This window comes from Cnephaeus nilssonii, assembly GCF_951640355.1.
Source record: "Cnephaeus nilssonii genome assembly, chromosome: 11".
In the NCBI taxonomy this organism is placed as follows: domain Eukaryota; kingdom Metazoa; phylum Chordata; class Mammalia; order Chiroptera; family Vespertilionidae; genus Cnephaeus; species Cnephaeus nilssonii.
Genome location: NC_137082.1, coordinates 12,596,454 through 12,621,864, shown reverse-complemented (window position 1 = coordinate 12,621,864; position 25,411 = coordinate 12,596,454). Strand labels below are relative to the sequence as shown.

Sequence of the window (25,411 nt, the reverse complement as noted above, 5' to 3'; positions counted from 1 at the left end):
TGATACTGGGGTTTACTTCTCAAGGCTGGCAGGAGGTAAATAAATCCTTTGAGGTTTGACGTGAGTGTTCGAACCCAGATGGAAAGGTTTCTGTTCAAGGCTGGGAAGAAACCAGCCTGCTCTCTGGACAGAGAGCAAGCACCAAAGTGTTCTGTGAAAAACCTGCCCCAACATCCCTTCCTTAGGCTCTGAGTCTAGAAAATTAAAACCTGATGAGCTTTAAACGTGAAGAGCTTCCTAACACGAAGGGTCTCTATCTGCTTTATCCAGTGGCACAGGCGATGTTCAGATCAGTTCACATGAAATCTGTGGAGGTAAACGTTGAACAGCCCTGTGCTTGAGGACCACAATCTAGAAGGTACTCAGTGCCAACTGCTGATGCTTTGCTGCAGCAGCAATTCAATGTCAATTCTGAGATCCCTCTCTCCAAGTCACATTTCTGCCCTGAGACACATCACAGGCCGATGTACTGCAATTTGCTTACGTATACTTGCTGCTCCTTCCTGGTTGCTACCGTAAGGCTCCCAAGGACCGGGACATGTCTTGCACTCCATATGGGGCACAGGCAGGGGTCCTGACAGGTGCTAAGACTACTCATCCACAGCAGGGGAGAGGCTACTCATCCACAGCAGGAAGGGGGTGCAGGTGCCTGCAGACCATGAAGTGTGGTAGAACCACCCTGCCTCCTTAGCCAGTGGTCTCCGTCTGAGGGTCTGGCCTCAGGTGATGCTGAAAGGCAGTGGCAGCCTCATAGCTAGAACCACCTTGGAGAAGAGGCCCACCAAGGACACCATCCACACTACACGCTTCCCAGGAAATTATACTTGGCTGGCTCACTGTCCAAGACCCAGCTGCTGGAGCTTTCGGAGCACTGGTGAAAGCACCAAGCATGAGGCCAAGGCTTTACCTTTTGCTTCAAATAACTCATTCTGAGGTCCTTTAGCACTTTCAGCTTCTTCATCTGACTTGAGGCTCTGCACAAAAAGAAAAAGAGGACATGAATCCCCCAGAGGATGTAGCAGTGGGCAGAGCACCAGGAGTAAGTAGATGGTATATCTTGGGGACGGGTAGGGATGACTGAGGAGGAGGAACAACATCCTGGTGAGATGCAGCACCTCCCAATAAAACCCCAGCCCTGCAAGGTGGCCCTCACACACAGACAGTAGTTCACAGTAAAAACACAATCAAGGGCTTATCTAAGGAGAGGCAAGGTGGCTGCAGAGTAACTTGAGGCTACATGCCCTTGCTCCCAGCCAGGGACCGGATTTACAGCTAAAATACTGTGCAATCAACTTGAAAAACCAAGAGAAGCGTAGCTGACTGGACATATACCCAATGGAGGAGCCCCCCTGGAGCAGGTGTGCAGCTGAGAGGACAAGCGATATCAGTTACAAAGCTCCCTCCCCTTGGGAGTGTGGGGTCTCAATGCCCCACAGGATCCAAACCCAGAGCAGCGGAGACTGGAAGAAGAGCCCTCATAGCACCAGACAGAGGGAACCAGGGGAATTCTGTCTGTCTGGGAGACTAGGACAATACCTTCCCAATGAAGGAGGGTGCCTATTGTTAGCAGCCCCAGCCTGAGAAGTTTGCTTGGGCTCTGACTGCTGGAAAGACTATGCCGTGGTGCTTGGGTCCAGTAGAGGCCTGCGGACTGCACACAGCAGTGACTCTGAGGGACCCTCCACTTTCTAGAAAGGCACCGCGTACAGCCCCATTTCGTGACTAAACTGTTTGGCTTGGGGAAAGGGGAAAGGATTCTCCCCCCTCCAGTGAGGGGTTGGAACGCCTCCTCCTCCCACCTGTGGGGCCTCCCAGACAGCTCCATCCAGCAGGGGTAGCAGAGCAGGGCAGGTCGGGGATTTTGGGCCCACACGGCGGAGCAGAGCTGGGAATTTCGACCCGTTTCACTGAGACCAGCTGCGCAGGAGAGATCAGAGTCCTGCGTGGGGCTGATTTTCTAACCCTTCCTGCTTGGACCTGTGGCGCGAGGGCACCGAATCCGTGCAGAGCTGGGAATTTTGGACTAAATCCGAAGGGAGGCTTCTATCTGGGAGACAACTTAACACCAGGAGGAAAAATAATTCAATTAGAAAATGGGCAAAGGACCTGAATAGACACTTCTCCAAAGAGAATATACAGATGACCAATAGACATATGAAAAAGTGTTCAACGACATTAATCATCAGAGAGATGCAAAGTAAAACGACAATGAGGTATCACCTCACCCTGTCAGAATGGCTACCATCAATCAATCAACAAACAACAAGTGCTGGTGAGGATGTGGAGAAAAGGAAACCCTAGTGCACTGTAGTAGGTGGGAATGCAGACTGGTGCAGCCACTGTAGAAAACAGTAAGAAGTTTCCTCAAAAAATTAAAAGTGGAACTGCCTTTTGACTCAGTGATCCCACTTCTGGGAATATATCCTAAGAATCCTGACATACCAGTCTGAAAGAATTTATGCATCCCTATGTTTATATCAGCATTATTTACAATAGCCAAGATCTGGAAACAGCCCAAGTGCCCCTCAGCAGATGAGTGGTAACAAAGGTATGGTACGTCTACAGAATGGAACACCAAGGGGAGAGGCAAGGTGGCTGCAGAGTAACCTGAGGCGACATGCCTCACGGGTAGAAGGAACTCTTAACCTTTGCGACAGCATGGATGAACCTGGAGAGTATTATGCTAAGCAAAATAAGCCGGTCAGAGAAAGACAAATACCATATAATCTAACTAATATGCGGAATCTAATGAACAAAATAAAATGATGAACAAAATGGAACCGTAAGCATGGACACATGGAACAGACTGGCCAGTGCCTGGGGGGGTGGGGGGACGGGATTGGGGGTGACTGGAAAGAGAAGGTGAAGGGATTAGCTAGAGAACATACATGCATAACCCATGAGCATGGACAACAGTTTGGTGAAGTCTAAGGGAGAGAGAGGAGGGCAAGGGATGGGGGGCGGGGGGGAGAACACCTGAATAATGTCAACATCAAACATTTTTAAGAACAAAAGCAAAAGAGCTCATGCCCTACCTAACTGGAGAGAAAAACGCTCCCCAAACCGGCATCTCTTCAAGAATAGCCCTGGAGCTTTGATTAACATTGCATCGCAGGACAGGATCTCAACTTGAGGTTTGAAGGTCCTCAACTCGTCCCTCATCACCCTTATCATTTCTGCGAACAGTCGGAGGAGAGCAGGTCTCTCTGTCCTTGCAAGAGCTCTGTGGCCAGCATGGTGCACAGCAAGCACCTGACACCTTGGTGCCCTTTGAGGGCTGCATCCTGAAGGGGAAGGCCCATCAAGAAACTTCTGACTAGAGCAAACATCTCATGTTTTATGACCCAGGCAGCAGACCACAACCTCCGTTTGCTTTTCACAGGTGCCGTGTGTCCTATGACGGATTCTGCAATGAGTGCCGGTTACCAAGACTCGGCACTCCTCAGAGCCAGGACTGAGCTGAGGGCAGGAATGTAGGAGCAGTGGGATGTCCCATTTTTCAACCCAACTGACAACCCTAAAAGCAATGTCCCATGTTCTAGTTCTAGAGGTCAAAGGTGGTTTTGAGAAGTAGACCAGCACTACAAAGGTGCACCAACACTGCCCTCCATCCGTGAGGGCCAAGTTAAAAATAGAATAAAAAGGCTAATGTGTGGGATTTGTTGATGGGGATCTCAATACCTACTTGTTTGTTTTCTTCTTTGTCTCAATAAATGTTGAGCATATAAACAAATTAATCTGGGGGTCCAGGGCCATCTTATTAAAGATAAGACCCCATATCACCCCATCTGACAGAAGTGTCATCACGGAGAGCAGGAGCCAGGAAGCTTCTTGAACCCTTGAAAACAGATCCAATTAACTCACAGGCTGTGGATCAGCCTGTGGACATGAAGCCTATGAGGCTCCTGCAGCCCAAGTCCTGGGTCAATCCCTGAGCCGCAGTGAACAGCTCAGGGAGACTGGAAGCAGAGTCAGCTCCCAGGGCCCCAGAGGGGCTGGCACGCGCTCGCCCAGGTGTAAATGCATGGCTGGGATATTCTAAGTGCTCGAGGCAGGTGGGACGGTGGGCTTGATACATCCAAATTCCTAACCTTTCAGCTGCATCAGAAAGGCACCTTCTTTTTGGTATCCTTGGCCAATTACCACTTCACTCCTGTGAAACCATAAAAGTAGTCTTCTTGAAAGGTGGTGGTGGTGAGCAGGGGAAGGAGAGACACAAGTGATTTGTGTACAAGCTCTCTACCACCCCAATGTCTGAATTCCCCGCAGACAAGTAGGCCTAAAGACACTTCAGGATGAAATGTCATTCTCCAAAGTGCACTGTGCTTCTTGGTGACAAAATGCTCAGGAATGCCCGTCTGCCTCTTCACATCTTCCTGCAGTGAGCAGTGACTAAGTGAATCGCCATTTCCCCAATGCTTGGCAGCCTGGGGTGGGGAAGGAGGGACCCGACTCACCTCCACACTTTCCAGAGATGCAGAGCGTCGAATCTGGCTTTTCACGGAAGCCTTGGCTTGTTGTTCTGGTAAACATTTGGTTCTGGTTGCAGAGTCGCACAACTCAGGTCGGCTCCTACGGCCATACCACTTAGAGCCACTCACATACTTTGGTGGGACAGCATGGGAGGCAGCTGGAAAGAAAATGGGAGGCTCGGAGGGGTGGGCCTTTAAAGCACCCTCTGGGCCCATGCAAGCTACAGAGATGCCTTTTAAGAAGGCACAGATTTGGACACAGAGTGCACGTCTCACTGATGGATGCACTTTTATGCTCACAGAATCACCTGGTAGAACAGAAGGAACAGTTAACAGCAGTTATCCTATTCTCCGGGCTGGGGACTGAGAAAGCCAGGCTGGGAGACAAGGACTTTCCACTCTAAACTTTACATGCTGTTTAGGGTTTTGGTTTTTCCTTTAGAGATAGAGGAAGGGAAAAGGAGGGAAGAAGAGAGGAAGAGGGAGGGAGGGAGGGAGGGAGGGAGGGAGGGAGGGAGGGAGGGAGGGAGGGAGGGAGGGAGGGAGGGAGAGAAACATCATTGTGGGACAGAAACATCAATCGGCTGCCTCCTGCATACACCCCGATCGGGGATTGAACCCTCAACCTGGGTGTGTGCCCTGACCGGGAATTGAACTGGCAACACCCTGGTGCACAGGGCAATGATCAATCAACTGAGCCACACTGGCTAAGGCTTTAAGATTTTTTTTTTTTTACCATATTTTGCTTTTATTTAGGTAATAAAAAACTAATACAAAATCTAGCTTTTTATACAAAGAAAAAAACCTTTCCAACAATCCAGGAACATACCACTCTAGAGACAGGGAGGTCACTTTCCACCCTGCTCACTTCACTCTAGGACCCGAGAGTGTCCACAGCACACAAGATATGGCCCCTCATGGCTCTGGCAGACAGGGCAGCATACCTGCTGACCCAAGTCCTAGCCATCCAGTTTTGTCTTCCTAGTATACATTTTTATTTATAGGAAGAGAGTAACAAAATCTAAAAATTAAAGTACATATGGTTATCTATAATAATAAAAGCATAATATGCTAATTAGACCGGACAGCCGAAAGACCTTCCGGACGAAGCCGGGACAGCGAGGGCTGAGGCAGCTGCCGGGGCTGCGAGGGCTGAGCCCCTTGCACGAATTTTGTACATCAGGCCTCTAGTATATTCAATAATGGCCTCTAATGAAAAGAGTAGAATGATGGGGAAGCAGGAATGTCCTTCAACATCCCAAGGATTTGATTCCACAATGACACTCTCCTTCCCGAAGTATCAAAAGCACATTTTTCTGATCATGGTGGGAGATTATAGGAAAGACTGGCAAACAGATTAGAAAACAGGAAGAGAGTGATGCTATGAATGGAGCAGTGGGTGGTAAATGAGGCACTGAGGAGGCAGAGACCTAAACCACATTTGACAAAAGGGGCCTGAGACAGAGAAAGTGAACCAGGGGTGGAAAGCTGAAATGAATACAATCCTGGAGCGCACCACGCTTTTCTGACTCTCCAGGACCACCAATGCTTGATCAGGCCTTCGAGCAGTGGGCACCTGCAGGGAGAAGGTGTCTCAGGGAGGGCATACAACTTGTGCTTTTTTTCACTGATGACAGTTTTGTTTTGTAATTTCTTTTAGATTTCAAAGTTTTCCTCAATTAAATTGCTGTATGCCCTCCCTGAGACACCTTCCCCCGCGCATGCCAGCAGGATGGGGTTTGGAGAACTTCTGGGTTGGTGACCATTTGGAGATTGGGGAGACTGGCATACCTAGAGCGGACCTGGGAGCTCCGGGCCCTTTCCCACACCTTGTCTTATGCATCTCTTCTATCAGGCTATTCCTGAATTATATACTTTTTAAAAAAACATGTTTTTATTGATTTCAGAGAGAGAAACAGAGGAGAGAGAGATAGAAACATCAATGATGACAGAGAACCACTGATTGGCTGCCTCCTGCACGCCCCCTACTGGGGACTAAGCTAGCCACCCGGGCAGGTGCCCCGACCGGGAATCGAACCCTGACCTCCTGGTTCATAGGTCAACGCTCAACCATTGAGCCACACCGGCTGGGCCTGAGTTATATATTTCTTTAATAAACCAGTGATCTAGTGAGTAAAACTCTGAGTTCTGTGAGCTGCCCTAGCAAATTAATCGAATCAAAGGAGTAGGTTTTGAGAACCTCTGACTCATAGCTATTGGTCAGAAGCATAGGTGACAACCTGGACTTGCGACCAGCATCTGAAGTGAAGAATTAATGGGATTGAGCCCTTAACCTATCAGATCTCACACTATCTCTAGGCAGATCATGTCAGAATTGATTAATTGTAGAGCACCCAAATGGTGTCAGAGACTTGCCAGCATGGGAAAAACTACCACACATCTGGTAACCAGAGTGTCAGCAGTATTCAGAGTATTGTGCACAGTTTAAAGGAAAATAACAGGATTTCTATCTTAAAATACTATTTTACAAATAAGAAAATAGAAGAAAAAAAAACAGAAATGTTCTGTCCCAGTTGTCATCGCTCAGCAGTGATAGAGCAGGGTTAGAATTTAGTCTCAACCTACTAGATTCTTCAATCAGGATATTATATCCCAAAACGTTGTACATAATGAAAAGAAACTAAAGGTGAGAGGAGGAAATCCTCTTACCTGATTCCAAAGAACTACTGTCTTCATCCGAGGAGCCAACAGCAGCATTTGATGATAACACTGCCACAAAACCTTCCTTAAAGTCCTCAAAGTTAACCTGGGTGAATTTAAGAAAAGAGGTCAAAGTTACTTTTAACAGGACAAATATATAATGCATCAGCCTTTTGTTTGTTTTATTTCCTCAGATGGAAACATCTTATTGTTGCCTTTTTGCATGGAGAACATTTATTTTTCCCCAAAAATTTACCTAAGATTTTTTTAAAAGGAGGAGGTCCAAGATGGTAATAACACAGGAAGACACTGAAAGCACACTAAAATATACACCTATTTAGAGAGCAATCATTCCTGAGAGACAACTGGGGACTGATTAGACAGCTTATGAATAAAGAAGAGGAAGAGAATGAGTAGATAAGGCTAGAAAACCATGGGAGCCCCCGAGTATCTGCAGGAATTCTCCAGGAGTGAAGGTGCCAGTGAGCACCAGTGTTTATGTCCCTGTCCACCTCCATCAGTCAGGTGAGGGCTCTACCCAAGTGCTCTGGCTTACCTGCAAGAGTGCCATAGCATGTTCCCAGCCACACTGCTGGGAGTCCAATTTGGCTCCAAACAAAGGAAGCAAGCAGGATCAACAGGACATTCCTACATGAACCTGGCCTACCCTCCCAGACATACTACAGCTTTGTAGGCCAGTGCCCAGATGCCATAGGCACCTGCTTGGCTCCAAATGGCCTCTCAAAACCACCCAGCACACACAAGGTCACTTTCTCAAGATTGGGAGAGAGAAATATTTTGTCTAATTCATATAAACAAAGAAAGGTGAACAAAATGAAAAGAAGAATACCTCTCACATGAAGGAACAAGAAAAATCAACCAGAAAATAAAACTAATGAAACAGAGATAAGCAATTTGTCTGATAAAAAAATTAAAAGAAAAGTCATAAGGATACACACCAAACTTGAGAGTGAAATAGAGAAATTTAGGGAGAACTTCAACAAAGAGTTAGAAAGTATAATAAGAAACCAAGAGGGCTGAAGAATATAATGATACACTAGAAGTAATCAATAGTAGCTTAGCTAACAAAGAAGAAAAGATCAGTGACCTTGAAGACAGACTAATAGAAATCAACCAATTAGGCCGAAACCGGTTTGGCTCAGTGGATAGAGTGTCGGCCTGTGGACTGAAGGGTCCCGGGTTTGATTCCGGTCAAGGGTGTGTGCCTTGGTTGCAGGCACATCCCTAGTGGGGGGTGTGCAGGAGGCAGCTGATGGATGTTTCTCTCTCATCGATGTTTCTAACTCTCTATCCCTCTCCCTTCCTCTCTGTAAAAAATCAATAAAATACATTTAAAAAAAGAGAAAGAAATCAACCAATTAGAACAGCAACAACAACAAAAATTAATTGAGGATAATTTACAGGGCCTTTAGGACAATAGCAAGTACACTAACATTCACATTATAGGGGTCCAAGAAGGAGAAGTCAGAAAGAAACAAAAACTTTATTGGAAGAAATAATGGCTGAAAACTTTCCTGACCTCTGAAAGGAAAAAGACATATAGGTCCAAAAAGCACAAAGAATTCCAACCAAGATGAACTAAAAGACTCCAAGACATATTATAATTAAAATGGCAAAAGTTAAAGAGCCAATCTTGAAGGCAGCAAGAGGAAAACAACTAATTACAAAGAAAGGAAACCTCATAAAGATATCAGCTGATTTCTTAGCAGCAACTTTATAGGCCAGAAGGGAATGGCAGAACATCTTTAAAGTGATGAAAGAAAGGAACCTACAACCTAGAATAATTTACCCAGAAAGGTTATCATTCAGAATTGAAGGAGAGAAAAGAGTTTACTGGACAAGCAAAAAATTAAGGAGTCCATCACCATTAAACTAGCTTTACAAGAGATGCTAAAGGGCCTCCAATAAACAAAAGGAAAAGCCATAAACAGAAATAAGAAAATATTAGATAGAAAAAAACCTCACAGATAAAGGCAAATCCAATATAATAAAAGGCTAATATGCAAATTGTCGACTGGGAGTTCGACCAAGGGGCGGGGCCGGCCTAATGCCCCGTGGCCCCTCCCCCACGTGGTCCCTCCCCCACGTGGTCCCTCCCCCACGTGGCTCCTCCCCCAATCGGACCAACCCACCAACCACCCGCAGCTCTTCTCCCCCTGCTGGCCCAGCCCAATCAGCCCCGATCGGGGCGGGTGGCCAGACTCCACACGTGCATGAATTCATGCACCGGACCTCTAGTATTTATTTATTTATTTATTTTTGTATTTGTTTTTTGTTTTTTTTGTGTGTTTTTTTTTTAATTTCTTTATTGATTAAGGTGTCACATATTTGTCCTCATCCCCCCATTCCCCTCCCACACCCCTCCCCATGGATGCCCCAACCCCCTGTTGAACTTAACCATTGGTTAGGCTCATATGTGTGCACACAAGACCTTTGGTTGATCTCTCCCCCCTCCCCCAACCCTCCCCTATCCTCCCTCTGAGGCCCGATAGTCCGATCGATGCCTCCTTGTTTCTGGTTCTGTTCTTGTTCATCAGTCTATGTTGTTCATCATTTCCCCCAGATGAGCGAAATCATGTGTCACTAGAGATATACTTATAGGAATTGAATGTGCGAGAAGCAATAATAGTTATGCTGACAGGCAAATGAACCTAGTATTTAATAAATACAGTGAAATTCACCAAAAACAAAGTGTAGGGGGGGGGAGAAAAAATGTAATCCTTTTAGATATAGTCAAACTTAAATGATGATCAGCTTAAAATAGACTGCCATAGATATAGAACCTCATGGTAACTAAAAACCAGAAATCTACAAAGGATATACACAAAGAATAAAGACAAAGGTCCCAAAACAAACACTAAGGAAAACCAGCAGACCACAAGGAAATACATTTTAAATGTAAATGGATTAAATGTTCCAATAAAAAAAGACAGATAGGATGGCTGAATGGGTTAAAATACATGGCCCATCTATATGCTGCTTCAAATTGAAAGACACATACAGACTGAAAGGGCAAGGATAGAAAAAGATATTCCATGTAAATAGAAATGAAAAGAAAGCTGGGGTAGCAATACTCATATCAGACAAAATATACTCTGAACAAGGAATGTTAAAAAAAAAAAAAAAGACAAAGAAGGCAATTACATAATGAGAAAGGGGTTAATACAAGAACAGGATATAAACAATTGTAAGTAACTATACACTAAACATAGGAGAACCTAAATATAAAAAGCAAATAATAATGGATATAAAAGGAGAAATTCATGGTAATTCAATAAGAATAGGAAATTTTAATGTCCCACTCACATCAATGAATTGATCATCCGGACAGAAAATTAATAAGTGGTCATAAATGTCACATTAGACCAGATTAACTTAATAAAAAGTTACAGAACATCTCATCCAAAAACTTCAAAATAATATACTTTTTCATGTGCACATGGAACATTACTCAGAACAGATCACATGTTAAGCCACAAAACAAACCTCAATAAACTCAAACAAGACGTAAATCATATGAAGCATATTTTTTGACCATATGACATGAAACTAAAAATAAATTACAGAAAGAAAACTGGAAAAAACACAAATATGTAGAGACTAAACAACATGCTACTAAACAACTAATGGATCAAGGAAGATATCCTCAATGGGCAAAAACTAAAAGCATTTCCTTTAATATCAGGAACAGGACAGAGATGTCCGCTTTCACCACTCTTATTCAACATAGTACTGAAGTTCTAGCCACAACAATCAGACAAGAAGAAGAAATAAAAGGTATCCAAATTAGAAAGGAAGAAGTAAAACTGTCATTATTTGCAGATGACATGATATTGTATATAGAGGAACCTTAAAAATTGCACCAAAAAAACTACTACAACTGATCATTGAATTCAGTAAAGTAGCAGGATACAAAATTAATATCCAGGAATCAGTTGCATTTCTATACACCTATAATGAACTATCAAAAAGGGAAACTAAGCCCTAGCTGGTTTGGCTCAGTGGGTAGAGCGTAAGCCTGCAGACTGAAGGAGGGTCCCGGGTTAGATTCTGGTCAAAGGCACATATCCAAGTTGCAGGCTTGATCCCCAATAGGGGGCATGTAAGAGGCACCTGATCAATGATTCTCTATCATCATTGACGTTTCTATCTCTCTCTCCCTCTCCCTTTCCCTCTGAAATCAATAAAAATATATTTTTAAAGGGGGGAAACTAAGAAAAAACAATCCCATTTAAAATTGCATCAAAAAAATAAAATACCTTGGGATAACAGGCACTATTTTTAGCACTAACATGTTAGCATCTGGACACACTCAAGAGGTTGGAACAAGGTGAGTATTTCTATCAGAAAAGTTTTTATTTAGGTTTTGGATCACCATTTAGATGACTTTCAATTTCCTAGAAAAAAGAACTCTCTGAGTTCATTTTCTTTCTTGCTTATATGAAATCACAGGATACCTCTGAACATAAGTATCCTTTGCTCCTTAATAGTAGATTGAAATTTTGTCCAACTGCAAGATGAATTTCAAGCTGTGTAACTTTCCTTTGACAAAGTATCTTGATTCAGCTGATATTTATCAAATGCCAATAACTGCCAACAAAAGTATTCTGTGCTTTTCTTTATGAGAATGAAGTCAAATACCCACCCTGGCAAAGTGATCATTTCCAAGAAGTGTTTGCAGAAGGATGGGAAGCTGCTTTTCCAGATGAAGCTTAAGACAGAGTTGGGTCAGCTCCTCCCGATCCAGAAAGCCTGTCCCTGTGGTGTCACAGCTGCTGTAGACTTCCCTGAGCTGTGAAACATAGTGGTCCTCTTCTTCTTCATCCATCCCATAGCAGGCTGGACATGACATGCGAAAACACAAAAGCAATGGCACACTATTACTGCCATACCTCACACATTCTCTCACTGCTGTGCTCCCAGACAGCGTGGCCCAGGCACAGGGTATAGCGGGGTGTGTAAGCAAAGGTCACCCAGAGCCTCTCAGGTTTACGGGGGGCTGGGAGGCAGCGCCTGCACCTTTGCAGAAGAGGCCAAAAACATGTCGCTAGAGAACCAGTCCTCCTTCCGAGAAGCAGAAATTTTTGTTCTGTCAAAAACCCCCACAAAAATCTATTACAGGATAATCAGGAAAAAAGATGAATATGAAGATACCTAAAATCATCCAAAATTTCACCACCTAAAAAAATCATTAATATACATTCTAATTGTTCTCTACACATTTCAAGTATGATTTTTTCCCCTTACAAATATAAGAAAAATGAAACTCCAATAAAAAGGGAGAATTTAAGGAGACAAATCATTAAAGGAGAAAAATATATGGTTAATAACCATCTAAAAATGTTCAAATTATTAAAACAAAGAGATACTATTTTTGCAACCGTCAAATTATCAAGAATTAAAATTTCATTGCTAACTGAGGCTGTCAGAGAAGGGGAGTCTCACACGTTCCTGGAGGAAGTGACAGTTAGTAAATGTTTAGGGAGGCTATGTGGTCTATATATCAAAAAATTTTAAAATATTTTGATTATCTGACCTAGTTATCCTCTCTAATAAAATGGTAATATGCAAATTAACCATCACTCCGCTACATAAGCCACACCCACCAGCCAAGCCACGCCCACCAACCAATCAGGGCGAGTATGCAAATTAACCCCAATCCAAGATGGCTACAGCCACAGAGAGCAAGGTTTCCCAGGTAACAGAGGAAGCCAAGCTTTCCATAGCCGTTGCAGGCCTAAGCCTCCACTCAAGCTACAAAGTTTCAATTATAGAAGGTAAACAAATTCAAACAAATGGCAGCAGAATGGAGCTTGAGAGAGCAGGCCAGGGTTGCCGCTGGCAACAGGGGAAGCAAAGCTTTCCGCACACCCGCTTAAGGCAACAAAGTTTCAATTGTAGAAGGTGAGTTAACTGCCACAGAAATGGCTGCTGCCCCAGGCTACAAAGTTTCAATTGTAGAAGGAAAATAAATTCCACATACCAGGGCCTCCTCTTGGGTTGCCAGGGGGCGTGGCTGGCCTGCAAACCACCACAGGCCCCTCGCTCAGGCCGCCCCACACCCCAAGGGAACCCCCACCTGATCCGGGACGCCCTTCAGGGCAAACCAGCTGGCCCCCACCCGTGCACCAGGCCTCTATCCTATCTAACAAAAGAGTATTATACAGATTGATCATCAGTGCAACACACAATATAGCTGCCCCCATGTGGTCAAAGATCCTGCCCCCATGTGGACACAAGATGGCCACTACAAGATGGCCAGCAGGAGAGGGCAGTTGGGAGGCACCCGGCCTGCAAGGGAGGGCAGTTGAGAGGGACCAAGCCTGCAAGGGAGGGCAGTTGGAGGTGATCAACCCTGCAGGAGAGGGCAGTTAGAGGTGACCAGGCTGGCAGAGGAGGGAAGTTGGGGGCAAACAGGCTGGCAGGGAAGCAGTTAAGCATCAACCAGGCTGGCAGCAGAGTGGTTAGGGGGTGATCAGGCTGGCAGGCAGAAGCGGTTAGGGGCAATCAGGAAGGCAGGCAGGCAAGCAGTTGGGAGCCAGCAGTCCTGGATTGTGAGAGGGATGTCCGACTGCCCGTTTAGGCCCGATCCCAGGATCGGGCCTAAACGGGCAGTCGGACATCCCTCCAGGAGTCCCAGATTGGAGAGGGTACAGGCTGGGCTGAGGGACAACCCCCCGCCGTGCACGAATTTCGTGCACCGGGCTTCTAGTTTCAAATAAAGGAATTGCATAATCCCTTTTAAAAATTCCTTTATACTAAAAGAAACAATGCTACACACAAAGATATGAGTTCATCAGACTACTACTTATATAGGGACAGAAAATAACCTAAACCATCCAGCAAAAGAAGTCTGCTAAATTATAATGTATGTACATGGCAGAATAAGAACTAGTCTTGAAAATCCACTTCTAAAAAATATTTAATAGCACAGAAAATATAGTTAATAAAACATCAAGAAAAGATTACTACTTATAATAATTAGAGCTAATATATTCACTGGTCACTATACATATAATTCACTTATGGCTCATAACAGTTCTACCAAAAACTCTGCAACTTCCTGAGGAAAATATACACAGTGGGGCAAAAATAGGTTTACTGGTACAGTTGTTTATATGAAAAATAATACAATAATTAATAAAAAAATTATACAAGAATAAACTCTGTGTTTCCCATACTCACACCTATAAACCTACTTTTGCCAAACCCTATATTCAAAAAAGAAAAAAAAAACCACCAAAATAGTAAGGGATGATTTTGTACTATTATATATTTTCCTAATTTATATATTTTTCTATTTCTTAAAAATTATTGTATCCCCGCCAGCATGGCTGAGTGATTGAGCATCGACCTATGTATACCAGGAGGTTACTTTTCAATTCCTGGTCAGGGCACATGCCTGGGTTGCAGACTCAATCCCCAGTAGGGGCATGCAGGAGGCAGCCGATCAATGATTCTCTCTCATAATTGATGTTTCTATCTCTCTCTCCCTCTCCCTTCCTCTCTGAAATCAATAAAAATATCTTTTTTAAAAATTATTGTATCCAGAGCCTCCTCTGGGCTCCTGGCGGTGCTGGTTCTGTCTGCCCGCGGCGGGAGGCGCCTTCCCCACAGGACATCAATGCAAGACTGAATAAGAAAAGTTCCTTCCTTCTAAGCCATGGCATATCAGTTATATAGAAATACCACTTTGGGAAACAGTCTTCAGGAAAGCCTCGATGAGCTCATACAGTCTCAACAGATCACTCCCCAACTTGCCCTTCAAGTTCTACTTCAGTTTGATAAGGCTATAAATTCAGCATTGGCTCAAAGGGTCAGGAACAGAGTCAATTTCAGGGGCTCTCTAAATACATACAGATTCTGCGATAATGTGTGGACTTTTGTATTGAATGATGTTGAATTCAGAGAGGTGACAGAACTTATTAAAGTGGATAAAGTGAAAATTGTAGCCTGTGATGGTAAAAATACTGGCTCCAATACTACAGAATGAATAGAAAAATGGCTCTTTTATGCCATCTTCTGTTATTATTCATCACTTTTTAAAGAGAAGCATAGAAGAGACTTTATTTATTCCAGCATTGCAGAAACGACTACACTGTGCTATACTATCAGAGAATCCAGTAGCAAGATGCTTGTAACTTTGTAGCTTCTTACATTACCTTTATTCTACAGCATGAAGAAACAGACTTTTTTTTAATGACAAATCAAACGTTGTTGCCTTCCTAATAATATTCTTTAATAAATTCATTTTAAAACTCAAAAAAATAAAAAAAATAAAAAAAAAATAAAAATAAAAATTATTGTATCCAAGCAGAACACTTTATAACCAAAAAATATTATGAAAAACACTAAGCTCCTAAATATATTAGGATGAACCATACAAAATTATTATTATTTGAGCATTTTCATCCACAAAAATAGCAACAGGACCTAAGGGATAATTCTGAAAGAAGAAATATGATAAGAAAAAAAAAAAAAAAAAAAAGAAAGCCAAGCAAACTCATTAAATAAAGCAAGAAAACATGAAACAATAAAACAACATCTCTTCCTACTTATAGCACACAAACCTTGAAGATGAAATGTTTTTAAAAATATACTTTATTGATTTTTTACAGAGAGGAAGGGAGAGGGATAGAGAGAGAAACATCGATCAGCTGCCTCCTGCACAACCCCTACTGGGGATGTGCCCGCAACCAAGGTACGTGCCCTTGACTGGAATCGAACCCGGGATCCTCCAGTCCGCAGGCCAACGCTCTATCCACTGAGCCAAACCGGTCAGGGCGAAGATGAAATTTTTAAATGGTTGATGAGAAGGTGTGTACAAGAGTTAATAAAAGGGAGAGATTCAAGATGGCAGTAGATTAGGCAGAAGCTACCCTAACCTCCTTCCAGGACTAAACTGAAATGACAACTAAATTATAGAAAAATCACCCTGAAAAACAACTGAAGACTAGTTGGAGAGAAGCTTTATAGCCAACAAATTACAGAAAAAGCCACATCGAGGCTGGAAATCTGCACCCCTGTGGCTGAGTGTGGCGGGGGGACAAGGAGATTTGGCCTGGTTGGCGCCTGGGCGGAGGCCCCGCACAGTGGGGGCCAGCCACAATGAAAGACTGGAGTGGGGCTGAATTTTTTTATCCCCTCCTGTTTGAGGTGGAAGCAAAGGGGTGCTAGCAAGCCAATACACCGAAGGTCGTGGGCTCGACTCCCCGTCAGGGCACATGCCTAGCATGTGGGTTCTACCTCCAGGGTTCAGGGCATATATGATGAGGCAGCCAATCGATGTTTCTCTCCCACATTGATGTTTCTGTCTCTCCCCTGACCCCTTCCCACTCTCTAAAAATCAATGAACATATCCACGGGTGAGGATTAAAATAAATAAATAAATAAATGTTAAAGAGAATAAATTGGAACCTTTATATGCTGTTGCTGGAAATATAAACTAGTGCAAGTGCTATGGAAAACAGTAAAAAGGCTCCTCAAAAAACAAACTAAAAATCACACTTCTGGGTATTTTTATCCTAAAGGATTGAAAGAGGGATCTGAAAGAGATATTTGCACTGTCATGTTGCAGCATTATTCACAATAGCCAACAGGTAGAGGCAGCCCAAATATCCACTGACAAATTAATAAATAGAGAGAATTATATACATACTAGAGGCCTGATGCACGAAATTCGTGCAAGGGGCTCCAAGGGCCGAGGCAGTAGCCCCGGCAGCCCCGGCCCTTGCAGCAGCAGCCCCGGCTTCATTCGGAAGGTTGTCCGGAAGGACATCCACTCTAATTAGCATAATACGTTTTTATTATTATACTAGAGGCCCAATGAACTTGGCCAGCCCTCACAGCCCCGGCTTGGTCCCAAAGGTCGTCCGGACAGTCATTCTGCTGTTCAGTCTAATTAGCATATTAGCTCTTTATTATATAAGAGATATATATGTATACTAGAATGTTATTCAGTCTTTAAAAGGTAGGAAATCCTGTCACATGCTATAATAGATGAACCTTGAGGACATTACTTTAAGTGACATAAGCCAGTCACAAAAGAACAAATACTGTATGATTCCATTTAAATGCACTATTCAAAGTGGTCAACATCATGGAGACAGAAAGTACAATGGTGGTTGCCAGGCTCTGAGGGGTCTGGGGGGGGCAGGGCTGGAGAATGGAAGGACTTGTTCAATGGGTATAGAGTTTCAGTTTTTTTGTTTCAGTGGGTTTTTTTGTTAATCCTCACCCAAGGATATTTTTTCCATTGCTTTTCAGAGGGAGAGTGGCAGGGAGGGGGAGAGAGAGAAACATTGATGTGAGAGAGACACATCGATTGGTTGCCTCTCAAATAAGCCCCAACTGGGGGCACACGAACCTACAATCCAGGTATGTGCCCTTGACTGGGAATTGAACCCGCAACCCTTTGGTGTGAGGGCTGACACTCTAACACTGGACAGTTTTGCAGAATGAAAAAGTTCCAGATATCTGTTGCATAACAATGTACATATAGTTAATACTGCTGAATGGTACATTAAAAAATGGTTAAGAGGGTAAATTTTATATTATGTGTTTTTCCCCACAATTAAACGTTTTTAAATAATTAATTTTTAAAGTGCTTTAAAAAAAAAGAGCTCTAAATTTGATGGCTTGCTTTCTGAAATTTCCTGGTTCTGTTTTACAGCACTTTAATCTGGATTTTCCTTTAAAAAAAAAAAATCAATCCCAAATCTCCAGGCATCCTCTATGAACAAAGTAAAGAAACCAGTTGAAGGGAAGGGGGATTACTAGAACAATACAAGACTTTTCCAAGCAGACAGATGGCAAAGTCCCACCAAGTGGGACAAGAAAAAAACAAACCACTGGCAAGGATGTGGAGAAAAAGGAACCCTCCTTCATTGCTGGTGGGAATGCAGACTGGTGCAGCCACTGTGGAGAACAGTATGGAGTTTCCTCAAAAAATTAAAAAGGGAACTCCTATTTGACCCAGTAATCCCACTTCTAAGAATATATCCCAAGAAATCAGAAACACCAATCGAAAGGTTATATGCACCCCTATGTTCATAGCAGCACAATTTACAATAGCTAAGATTTGGAAACAGCCTAAGTGCCCATCAGCAGATGAGTGGATTAAAAACCTGTGATACATCTACACAATGGAATACTAAGCTGCTGTTAAAAAGAAAGAACTCTTACCATTTGCAACAGCATGGGTGGAACTGGAGAGCATTATGCTAAGTGAAATAAGCCAGTCTGAGAAAGATAAATATCACATGATCTCACTCATTTGTGGAATATAATGAACAACATAAACTGATGAACAAAAATAGATCCAGAGACACAGAAGCATCGAACAGACCGTCAAACCTCAGTGAGAAGGCAGGGGAAGGTGCGGAGGGGTGGGTGGGTAAGAGATGAACCAAAGGACTTGTATGCATGCATATAAGCATAACCAATGGACACAGACAGTAGAGGGGCGAGGGCCTGTGCAGAGGTGGCGGGAGCTGGTGGGGAGAGGTCAAAAGGGGAAAAAGGAGACATATGTAATACTTTCAACAATAAAGAATTTTTAAAAAGCCCTAGCTGGCTTGGCTCAGTGGATAGAGCGTCGGCCTGCTGACTGAAGGGTCCCAGGTTCGATTCTGGCCAAGGGCACATGCCTGGGTTGCGGGCTCGATCCCCAGTGGGAGGTGTGCAGGAGGCAGCCGATCGATGATTCTCTGTCATCATTGATGTTTCTATCTCTCTCTCCTTCTCCCTTCCTCTCTGAAATCAATAAAGAAATATATATTTTTTAAAAAGAATTAAAAAAAAAGTTCAGGGTCACCATCAAAAATAGAACCCAAGGGAGCAAACAGTTTGGTTCCTTTTCCCAAGGTAACACTAGAATTTTCAACTGAGTACCAAAGAACAGAATCACTTTGTCAATGTAAGATGTACCCAACACACCAGGATGGACATTTATAGTTTGACAGTTTCACTATTGAACCACTAGAATGAATAGTGCAACAAGGTGATTTTTTAAAAAAGCCATTCTGCTAGTCTTATCCAAAACATTTTTTGCAATAAAAATGATAGATCCTCCCTTCCCCCAACTGATGGACGGAGTATGACGTAAACTCCACCTGCAGCCGGACATTCCTGAACACCTTATATGGACTGTACATTGAACCACCAATCAGCACCTGCCAAATACCCTAAGCCCCCGATTCCTAAGTCCCTAGGTCCCTAATCATGTACCTTACATGAAACCACCAATCAGCATGTGCTGAGTGCCCTAAGCCCCGTCCCCTCCTTCCCTCCCTTCAAAAGGCGTGTTCACCCCGCACACTCCCTCTCTTTTTCCCTCTGGAAGGGAGCCAGCAGGGGTCTTCTCTCCAATAAAGCCTGTGTCCTGGTATCCCATGGTCTCCGGCCCCTCTGTTTCATCTTTCAAAAAATACATCAACTTTAGCCGAAACCGGTTTGGCTCAGTGGATAGAGCGTCAGCCTGCGGACTCAAGGGTCCCGGGTTCGATTCCGGTGAAGGGCATGTACCTTGGTTGCGGGCGCATCCCCGGTAGGGGGTGTGCAGGAGGCAGCTGATCGATGTTTCTCTCTCATCGATGTTTCTAACTCTCTATCCCTCTCTCTTCCTCTCTGTGGAAAATCAATAAAATATATTTAAAAAAAAATACATCAACTTTAGAGTAGAAGCAATAAACTTTAGGAATAAAGTAAATAAAAACAGCAAAGTCTTACAATTCCCACTGGAGGTTTCCAAATCAGTTCAAGTTTTACATATTAATTTTATTTTAAAACTCTGATGGTCCCAAAAACGTTTTAGGGTTGCAAGAGTTTGTAAATATAATGCAACACAATTTCATTTTTTAAAAATCATCATTTTCTTTCTGCACAGTGTGTACAATCTGCGTGCTACACAGCAAGACTCAAGTTTAGTGATATGGGCCACACCGTCTCCACAGACAGGCAGGAAGCACGTAGTGGTGACCCTCCACCTGGGACTGACCGCAGCCCTCCTGTTACACAACAAATAGCTTGCAAATAATTACATGAACTCTTTTGTTAAAGGACCTAATCAACCCATCTGTGAGTTACCAACCTCTCCTAATATCAGGTTCATCTCCACTATGTAACTGTAAATACACTTCTAATAAAAATGTTGCTGGGAAAAAAATATTTTAAATAAAAATAATTGAATGTCTAAAAAAAGAAAAGAAAAAACATACCCATACCAAGTACACCCTCATGAAATCTTAGAACAAACAAGTCGGGAAAGGGCAGTCCCACACTGACAATGCCGGGGGGGGGGGGGGGGGGGTGGGTGGGGGTGGAAGTGGCACAGCATGGACTCTCAACAGCAAGACTGAGAGTTAGAGGGCTGCCTTTGACACACATCCTCTGGGAAGAACACTTTCAACCTCATCTGGAAGCTACCAGGATTTGTACTGCAAACTGGGGGATTAACCAAGAAAGAGGAAGACACAGGATCTAGGATCTGGGTCCCATGCCAGCGGTGGAGACTGTTCTAGGCCGATGTAAGAAACAACCAAACCTGTGGAGAATTTTATAAGCGTTTATTTGAGCCAAACTGACAATATACGCCAGGGAGCAAGACTGCAAAGCTCCAGAGAATGAACAGTTCTGCAGCTTCCTTTTGTGCATCTGATTAAAGGAGGAATGTAAGGAAGATTACATGAAGGTGGGAGGAAGCAATGTCAGGGATAGAATTCCACGGCAGTGAGGATGAATGTGCTCTCCTGAGGGATCTGAGAGAGCATTTCAAAGGTGTGTTAACAGAGTCAGAGGTGGGGAATGTCCAACCCAGGCCGCATAAGGCCCACGCATAAGGCCCACGCCATCATTTGGTCTGGCCCTGCCAAGGAAACCGTAGGCAGGACTCAAAATGCAATAAATCTAGAAGCTCTTTTTCATACCAACATAAATTCATATTAAGTGAATAATAATGTTATAAATATCCAAATGGCCCTTGACAGAAAAAAGGTTCCCCACCCCTGATAGATGCACAGAAACAATGGACAGGGGTTGCTTAAGGCAAAGATAAGCCTTTTAATAAAGAAGTTACATGCCTGGGATGTGACTACTAACCATGACCTACCCAGTTAGGAATTTATGATCACATCACCCTGTGAGGTTACTTTCCACAGACACTCACCCCCCTTTTTTTGTCCACAGAGGGCAGCCCTGAGCAGGACCAGAGAGCAACCCACACAAAACAGACAACTAGGGAACCAACAGATCCTGTGTTCTTGTCATCATATGGAAAATAACATAGTTAGGTTTCTGACAGAACTGATGGAACATTTGGAAAAGAATAAATACATTAAGAAGTAAATAAGTAAAAACTAAGAAAACATTAACCTCTAGAAAGCCAAACTTGGCACAAGAATGGAAATGTTATGCCCACACAACATGCCAGTGTGGCAGTCAGGCAGCACCAAGCTCCTGGGGTGGACAGCCTCAAAGGGGGCGGGGGGGGGGGGCATATGAGGTAACAGTTCTGAGCTGTGCAAGGGGGCAGAATTCAGGGTGTGAGGGACCTGCAAAGGGGTACAGTTCAGGAGAGACGTTGTTGCCTCAGGATGCTCCGTCCCATTTATGGCCAGAGTAGGATTTCACAGGCATCCATAAAGGGCTCCAGAAAAGAATCAAAATAAGTCTACCACTTCCACTTGTGTTGTGCATTCTGCCTCCCTTTTGGTCTCTCACCTCCCCCTCTTCTCCCTCCCTTTGTTTCTCTCCCAACCCTCCTGCCTCTCTCTCTAGGAACTGGCCTATCTCTGCCTCACTCATAGTGAAGTCCTGGGTCAGGTCCTGGGGTTATCTGAGTGAAAGACACCAGGAGTTGAGACACTGGTGACTGGCCAGTCCAAATCCTGGTATATCACCTGAAAGATAAACGTGACACCATCCAAACAGGAGTAAACAGCAAGGCAATCAATGTGGCCTTTCCAACTCAGATCACTGTCCTCTACGTGGAAGGATCACTGTTTTCATTTACTTTTCTTCCTCTGAGGCAGGGGTGGGGAATGTCTGGCCCGCAGGCGGTATGAGGCCCACGAAATCATTTGGTCTGGCCCTGCCAAGGCATGAGGGGTGTTAAATAAATGTTAGACCAAATATAGCAGGCTAATTTTTAAGTTGATCATTTTGTATGGCCTGAGAAGGATGTTACAAATATCCAAATGGCCCTTGGCAGAAGAAAGGTTCCCCACCCCTGCTCAAAGAGAAGCTAAACCTTAAGGAGCGCATGTGGACATGCACACGCTTTTGTTCTTGCCTAGGACATTCTGAACAGGCCTTGCTCCAGAGCTGGTGACGTCCAACAGGAAGCAGGTCTGTAATCCCAGGTTTGGGCATCTACTGCTGCTGTCTGATTTCCTGATCACAGGGACCTTCCTCTTGTAAAAATACTACGGGCGTATTTTTATTCCCCCACAAAATGAGTTGGCCGAAATTTGTTTTCCTAGTTCTCTCAGTTTGTCCAAGCTTCTTCTGGGCCTGGACCTGGTGCAGATGGTAAACAGAGCATGAGGTGTCTCCAGCAGGACAGTCACGTTCCCTTGGCCTCTCCACCTGTGGTGGCTGACTGGGTGGTCACAGAGCCGGGCAGGGAGGAGGGACAAGCAGCATGCTGCAGGCTCAGACACAAAGGGTGGTGACAGAAGACACTCACTAGGTAGGGCTATCAGGACACAGCTGCCTGCTGCTGCACAATCCGTCATACTGAATTGCAGTATTTGATCAAATCGTGTGAGCTTTGCCTTTTGATGTCAGGTGGATACTTCACATAAGTTATCAAGATGGACACTGAAATGGACTGGGTTGCAGTCAATTCCCATAAAGCAATGCTGAGCCCCCAAATCTGAACCTATGAGCCTCCAGGCAATTGATTTCCCTGCATGTTAATGTCAGCTACAACACTGCAGGGTAAGGTGTCCAGAGAATGGCACATACCTGCCACCGAGGTAAATGAAAATGGGCCAAGGACTTTGTGCAAATGTTTTAAAGAATCAGAATCTTTCTGACTGCTGCAAAGATGGCTCTAAGTAACGGAAGAGGTTGGCAATGCTGCCTTCACAACTAAGGTGATCTAGTGCCTTTTCCCCATACCCTCACTGCAAGGTAGTCAGACACCAGCCCCGCTTGACGCTTCAATTGGATCAAAAACACTTTCTTCACTGGGCTGCTGAAGGAACAGTTATACAAAATGCCAGGACTGGATACAGAGAAACGGCTACTTATTCTTAGAGCTCATCATAGTACCAATAACATCAGAACTACTTTCCCACACAGAGGACCCCAGGTTCCCAGTCTTCCTCCTGCTCAAATCCTAATTCTACAAATGCCCTCACTGAAAAACTGCTTCTCCCTCCCTCTCTGGAAAGGCAATCAACCTAAAGTACTGGCCACTAAGTAAGGTAAGAAAAACAAGCTGCCTTAATCCTGCCCCCTGCTGGGAACCTATGGTGCAGTAACCACAGGAAGGTTGTTTAGAGTCTCCCAGGTCCCTGTGTGAGAGCGGAGGCCAGAACACTCCTTCCCCTATGATCCTTCCACCGGCCCCTGGCGAGGAGAAAAGAAACACAGGGGTGCCTTCCCAAACACTCAGGTGGGGTCTGGGCTTGAATGCAGGCCTCACAGCAAAGGAGTTAAAATGTTCCTGGGGGTTCAAGGGCCTCTTCGGTTTCTTCTTACAAACAGAATGACTTAATTCCCCTCCGGATTCCACACATGCACAAAATGTTTACACATCAAAACCATCCAAAAACCAGGACACATTCAGTGGCTGAATGCAGAACTGTGGAAAACATACAGATAAAGAGAAACACTTGTTTTTATTCTTTGTGTTGTTGTTGTTAATCCTCACTCAAGGATATTTTTCTCATTGATTTTTAGAGAGAGTGGAAGGAGGGGGAGAGACAGAGAGAAACACCAGTGTGAGAGGGACACAGATTGGTTGTCTCCCAAATGTGCCCCAGCTGGGGCCAGGGATCAAGCCTGCAACTGAGGTATGTGCCCTTGACTGGAATCAAACCCGAGGCCCTTCAGTCCATGGGCTGATGCTCTATCCACTAAGCCAATCTGGCTAGAGAAGTTTTAGTCTTTTGAAATTGGAATCAGAATCTCAATAATTCTATTAAGATTATGATTCCAATTGAAGTAGAATCTCAATAATTCTATTGCTATAAAGCTTAATTTAAAATGCACGCACAGCCCTGGCTGGTGTGGCTCAGCTGGTTGAGCCTAGTCCCATGCACCATGAGGTTGCTAGTTCAATTCCCAGCTAGGGCACATGCCTGGGTTACAGGCTTAACCCCCAGTACAGGGTGTGAGGAGGCAGTCCATCAATGTTTCTCTCTCATTGATCTCTCTCTCTCTCTCTCTCTCTCTTTCTCACTCTCTCCCTTTCTCTTTCTCTCTTTCTAAAAAATCAATAAAAAACAACATTTTTTTTTAAAAGGTGAAGCAAAAGCCTGTTTTCATCCTGAGGAGAAAAACCTGCCTGCCCCAAACAAATTGGACACTGGCCCAGAGACAGATGCTACTTTCCAGCATTCTGCACAACACAGTCCTCTGTAGGCTGACGAAGCAAGGTGTTGGTTTGCATTTAATTGATGCACAGTGATGGGGGAATTTAATCTGTGCCCCTAGAAACATACTGTGTATTGAGGATAGGGACGAGAAGTGTGGTCTCTCAGAGCAGCTAGGTATGCTGATGTTTGCAAACCCAGAATATTGTAATGAGAAACAGTTCCCAAAAAGGCCCTCCATAAAAAACTGCTCACCCATAATGAATAAGACCAAGGGTAGCCATTCTAATTAGGCTCATTCTTTATCTGGAAAGATGTTACAACCCTATTAAATATTGAAGCCAGTCCTTGGGTTCCAGCACAGCAGACCTCGATGCCTCTTTAAATAGCCTTGCGGTTAGTAATTAACCTTCCTTCTTAAGCTGAACATTCTGAGCTTTTGGGATTAGTTTCTGCATTACATTTTCATGTTTTCTTCTTGTTTTTCAAAATGTATACTATTTATTTGCTTTGCCTATGTAGGCTCTAAATATCAGCAATCAGGCTTGAAAAGCTTTTTTTTTTTTTTTAATCAAAGAGATTTTCCAGTTTCAACAATATAAACATAAACTGATACCTCATTTAATTGGTAGATATTTAGACGGAAAACTATAAGGATATCAAATTCTAAAACTGTCCTAGCAAACCTACTTTTCTAGGGTCTCCTAAAGAAGA

The 25,411-nt window shown here is 43.9% G+C and overlaps 2 protein-coding genes across 3 annotated transcripts in view; one reads left to right on the top strand and one right to left on the bottom strand.

Moving 5' to 3' along the window:
- NINL (ninein like) overlaps nucleotides 1–25,411 on the bottom strand; it is a 103,198-nt gene that overhangs the window by 54,684 nt on the left and 23,103 nt on the right. For both annotated transcript variants that reach the window (XM_079783897.1, XM_079783898.1), the window contains exons 2-5: nucleotides 11,800–11,993; nucleotides 7,143–7,239; nucleotides 4,458–4,630; nucleotides 908–974 (exon numbers count right to left, since the gene is read on the bottom strand). In XM_079783897.1, the coding sequence (XP_079640023.1) occupies nucleotides 908–974; nucleotides 4,458–4,630; nucleotides 7,143–7,239; nucleotides 11,800–11,982 (520 nt within the window). In that variant the 5' untranslated portion in view covers nucleotides 11,983–11,993. The remainder of the gene's footprint in view (nucleotides 1–907; nucleotides 975–4,457; nucleotides 4,631–7,142; nucleotides 7,240–11,799; nucleotides 11,994–25,411) is intronic.
- Nucleotides 14,711–15,416, top strand: LOC307106970 (transcription initiation factor IIA subunit 2). Its single transcript, XM_079783803.1, has one exon. The coding sequence runs from the start codon at nucleotides 14,818–14,820 to the stop codon at nucleotides 15,145–15,147; it is 330 nt and encodes a 109-aa protein (XP_079639929.1). The 5' UTR covers nucleotides 14,711–14,817; the 3' UTR covers nucleotides 15,148–15,416.